The sequence below is a fragment of the Brachionichthys hirsutus genome, chromosome 13 (assembly GCF_040956055.1).
Source record: "Brachionichthys hirsutus isolate HB-005 chromosome 13, CSIRO-AGI_Bhir_v1, whole genome shotgun sequence".
Taxonomy (NCBI): Eukaryota; Metazoa; Chordata; class Actinopteri; order Lophiiformes; family Brachionichthyidae; genus Brachionichthys; species Brachionichthys hirsutus.
In genome coordinates, this window is record NC_090909.1 from 11,808,182 (window position 1) to 11,813,007 (window position 4,826).

At 47.7% G+C, this 4,826-nt stretch overlaps 1 protein-coding gene across 1 annotated transcript; it reads right to left on the bottom strand.

Annotated features, from left to right (window-relative positions):
- Positions 1–258: 258 nt before the first annotated feature.
- Positions 259–2,414, bottom strand: polr1h (RNA polymerase I subunit H). Its single transcript, XM_068747380.1, has 5 exons — positions 2,297–2,414; positions 1,451–1,570; positions 1,007–1,110; positions 814–923; positions 259–736 (listed from the first exon to the last, which is right to left on the bottom strand). The coding sequence occupies exons 2-5, from the start codon at positions 1,566–1,568 to the stop codon at positions 712–714; spliced, it is 357 nt and encodes a 118-aa protein (XP_068603481.1). The 5' UTR covers positions 1,569–1,570; positions 2,297–2,414; the 3' UTR covers positions 259–711.
- Between the last annotated feature and the right edge of the window lie 2,412 nt (positions 2,415–4,826).

Here is a 4,826-nt window from a genome sequence, read left to right on the forward strand (position 1 = left end):
GTTGATCCGGATCATCAAAAGGTTCCGAATTATTTTTAGTATCTGAATACCCGGATGAAAATCCAAAATGTATTTTTAGCTGATTCTGGAATCCGTAAACCGGGTTTTCAACGTTATGCGTATCCGACCCCTTCATGATTTTTGCTGAGTGAATTTAATTCATGTGTTTGTTTTTTTTAAAGCCTCCATTATAAGTAAATGGAAACATCCGGATCGCTCTAAAAACTTCATGGAATCCACGTCAGGCCGAGACCCATCTTCAGGTTTTTATTTCATCAAGATCCACTCAGAAGATTTGTCATCAATCCTGCTAACGAAACAAAGAAGCTACTAAAGATGAACGGCAACATGGACCCCTGATTGATCAGCCAGCTGTCCGTTCTGACGGGTTTAGAACCTGCAGCTTCACAGACTAACGCACATCAAGGGTCAACGGCAGCGTTTCCATTTACAACCGAGTAAAAGTACGCGTGAGACAATCGAAAGGCCGGGACAGACGCTGAGCTAAACGCTTCATTCACTGTGAACGGGTGGAAACGGTTCAGCAACCGCAGGTGCGACCGCTCCAACCGCAGGTGCGACCGCTCCAACCGCAGGTGCAACCGCTCCAACCGCAGGTGCGACCGCTCCAACCGCAGGTGCAACCGCTCCAACCGCAGGTGCGAGCCGCGCGGCTCGAGGGAGGCTGCCGGCGGTGCCTCGAGCCTCTCCTCAGGAATCCTCCTTCTCCTGATGCCTGCAACCCCAAAGCGAAACCGGTCACGCAGCGGCACCAAACGCTCACGTTGGGCCCGCAGCGCCTTCCTGCATTACCTGCAGCGTGTGCAGGTGAAGAAGACGGTCTGCCCTTCGTCGGCAGACCTGGTTTGTCTGGTGTGGTAAACCATCCCCTCCTGGTTGCAGCGGGAGCATCGCCGGTCGACCTACGGGGAGCAGGAAACACCTTTCAGCGTTCCAGAGCGGCTCAACGACCGGCGGCCGCCGCCCGCAGGGAGTCTGTTCTCACCACCGGCCCCTTGAGGGCGCCGTCCGGCTCGTTCTCCGGAGCCCTCGCCGTCTGCTCGGCAGGGTTGAACACGACCGAGGAGCGGATCTCCTGGCCGGAGAACTCTGGACAGCAGAAATAACGTGGAAGGTACACAAGCGAGTACTTTCAGAGGAAGCTTCCCGTTAGCTCGATCACTCCAATAGACTGAAAACACATTTGTGTACATTGGGCCGGGGAAAGGGCAAAGGGCAAAGTCGCTGCATTTTAATGTGGATCCAGAGCAGAATGCTGCAGAGTAACCCCCCCCCCCAATAACTGAATCATTCCATTGTTAATAGTCTGAACTTTTATTCACTCCCTTTTGCTCGTTGAGGGAAAGACTCCAGGAATCCAGAACCGTTCTCGTGTACTTTGGGTTTAGGGAACTACGAACGTTCACTCGGGGAGTAGAAAGCTTCTCACCTGCCACAGGGATGCCGAAGGAGCAGCGGGGGCAGCAGACGGTGTCCCGTAACCCTGGGAGGGGGAGAACGCTCCCACACTCAGGGCAGAAATTGGGATTAGCGCCAGAACGGGACATCTCTGCAGCAGGGGGGGGGGGGGGGGGGTGGACAAGTCAGTCAACGTCGACCCAATCTAGTGGAGAAAGGAGAAAGGAGCCCCCCCCCCCCCTGTGTAGCTTCATCAGCCGAACTAGAACAAGATTTATTACAAATACCACAGGAGGTTCTGATTCTGGGAGCGTACTATTGACTGTACTTGTACTGTAATACTTACCATTGACTGTACTTGTACTGTAATATATGCTATTGTTTGACTGTACTTGTACTGTAATACATGCTACTGTTTGACTGTACTTGTACTATAATACATGCTACTGTTTGACTGTACTTGTACTGTAATACTTACCATTGACTGTACTTGTACTGTAATACATGCTACTGTTTGACTGTACTTGTACTGTAATACTTACCATTGACTGTACTTGTACTGTAATACATGCTACTGTTTGACTGTACTTGTACTGTAATACTTACTATTGACTGTACGTGTACTGTAATACATACTACTTTTGACTGTATGTGTACTGTAATACTTACTATTGACTGTACTTGTACTGTAATACATACTACTTTTGACTGTACGTGTACTGTAATACTTACTATCGACTGTACTTGTACTGTAATACTTACTACTGACTGTACTTGTACTGTAATACATTCTACTGTTTGAAGCAACAACAGTTTAACAAAGAGAAAGAAAACATTTCATAAACATTCGTTTTTAAACGAGAATTAAACTACTTGCCTGTTTATTGCGTAAACAACGTTAATATCGACAAACAGCATCCGGGTTACCCTGAACGACTGAAACGTTGTTCAACACGTTGAAGACATTTCGTTTGGCACTTCTATGGACAGCCTGCGGGGTCCTTCGGCGTCTTCTTCTTCCGGCTTTAACGGCAGCTGGTATCCGTGGATCTAGCGACACCGCCATCTGCTGGAGCTCTTTGTGACTTACACGTCTCAAAATTCTTCCTGGTGTGAAATAGGGAATCTCTGGTCTCTGTCCAATCCGATTCGTTCTAGATCCATCTGTAATACGATTCGATTAAAGTTCTCCCTTCCCATGATGCATCTGGATTCAGCGTTGCCTGGTCAAGATTATGTGATTCAGTTGGTTTCAGTGTTTTAGGTTGCTCTCTACACTCATTTCATTCTTCTTTAAATAAAAGCAACAAATGTCGTTATTTTAAAGAAAAGAATAAAGCAATTTTAATAATTTATTAAATTCAAAGCATTTCAAAAATTGCTGTATTTTTTTAAAACTGTAAACAAAGTGACAGAAACTAAACAACGTTGGCCAATTAGAAAACTGTTTACGTCAGTAAACGTAACACAACCAGGGTTTGTGTCGATAGCAGCAAGTCACATTTCATTATTTTTAAAGGCCAAATACATTCCATCAGAGGGACGAGGTAATATTTATACATTCAAAGACAAACTGGGGACAACGGGCAACTTTCAATAGTGGAAGGCGAGGAGTCTGGCTGTGTCGGCGTTTCACGTGGGCGAGAAGATAAGTCGTGCTGCCGGTACAAATCGGGGCTTTTCCCATCCCGACCAGCCTCATGGGTAGCACGGGTAGTGCGGTTAGCAGGAGCTAACGTAGCATTGCCAGTTTCTCCCTTGTGCCGGTCTGCAGAGTAAATGCAGAGAGTTGCGTAAAAATGTGGCAAAATCTAACAAGCAAATCGATCTAAACAAGAAAGACGTACTGGATCGGTCGAGGCCCGGGTTAACAACGACCCCAAGCAGCGCTGTTAACCCGGGGGACGCTGCTGGAAGATGGACTAGTGTGGGTCGAAGACAGAGACAGAGAAGAGGAGGAAGACGAGTGCATCAGCAGCGAGAGAAGAAGGAATGGAAGAGTTCAGGACTGAGAGTAGAGACTCTGAATGTTGGGACGATGACGGGAAAAGCTAGAGAGCCGGTGATGATGATGAGGAGGAGGAGGAAGGTTGATGTGTGTCCAGGAGACCAGGAGGAAAGGAAGCAAGGCTAGAAGCTGAGGAGCAGGATTCAAGTTGTTTATAACGGAGGAGAGGAAAGAGGAATGGAGGAGGAGTTATCTTGAAGGAGGAGTTGGTGCAGAGTGTTCTAGAGGAGAAGGAGAAGTTCTTACGCTCCACAGGTAGGAGGTGAGTTAGAGGAGAAGGAGAAGTTCTTACGCTCCACAGGTAGGAGGTGAGTTAGAGGAGAAGGAGAAGTTCTTACGCTCCACAGGTAGGAGGTGAGTTAGAGGAGAAGGAGAAGTTCTTACGCTCCACAGGTAGGAGGTGAGTTAGAGGAGAAGGAGAAGTTCTGGACTGACTTAGATGAAGTGGTTCAGAACATCTCTAGCAGTGAGAGAGTCCTGATTGGAGCAGACCTCAATGGACAAGTTTGGTGTTCAGGACAGGAACCTAGAAGGACAGATTGTGGTGGACTTTAACAAAAGGAGGGACATGGCAGTAGTTAACACTTATCTCCAGAAGAGACTAGAACACAGGGTGACCTACAAGAGTGGAGGGAGGAGCACCAGGTGGACGACATCTTGTGTAGACGGAGCAGTTTAAAGGTGACTGTAAGGTCGTGGTAGGAGAGAGTGTAGCCAGCCAGCATAGGCTGGTGGTGAGGAAGATGACTCTAGTGGTGAAGAAGAGGAAGAGGACGAAGGCAGAACAGAGGACAAAGTGGTGGAGGATGAAGAACAAAGAGTGTTGTGTGGCTTTCAGGGAAGAGGTGAGACAAGAGAGGCTTCCAGAAGACTGGAATACACTCAGCTGAGGTGATCAGGGAGACAGGTAGGAGAGGACTGGGTGTGTCTTCTGGAAGGAAAGGAGATAAGGAGACCTGGTGGTGGAACCCGGAAGTGCAGAAGTGTACACATGAAGAGAGGTTAGCTAAGAAGAAGAGGGACATTGAGAGGACAGAAGAGAGTAAACAAGAGTACAGGGAGACGAGACGCAAGGCAAAGGTCAAACAGAGGTCATATGATGACCTGTATGCAGGTTAGATAGTAAAGAGGGAGAGAAGGATCTGTACAGGCTGGACAGACAGAGAGACAGAGACAGGAAGGATGTTCAGCATGTCAGAGTGATGAAGAGTAGAGACAGGAAGGATGCTCAGCATGTTAGTGATGAAGAGTAGAGACAGGAAGGATGTTCAGCATGTTAGAGTGATGAAGAGTAGAGACAGGAAGGATGTTCAGCATGTTAGAGTGATGAAGAGTAGAGGCGGGAAGGATGTTCAGCATGTTAGAGTGATGAAGAGTAGAGACAGGAAGGATGTTCAGC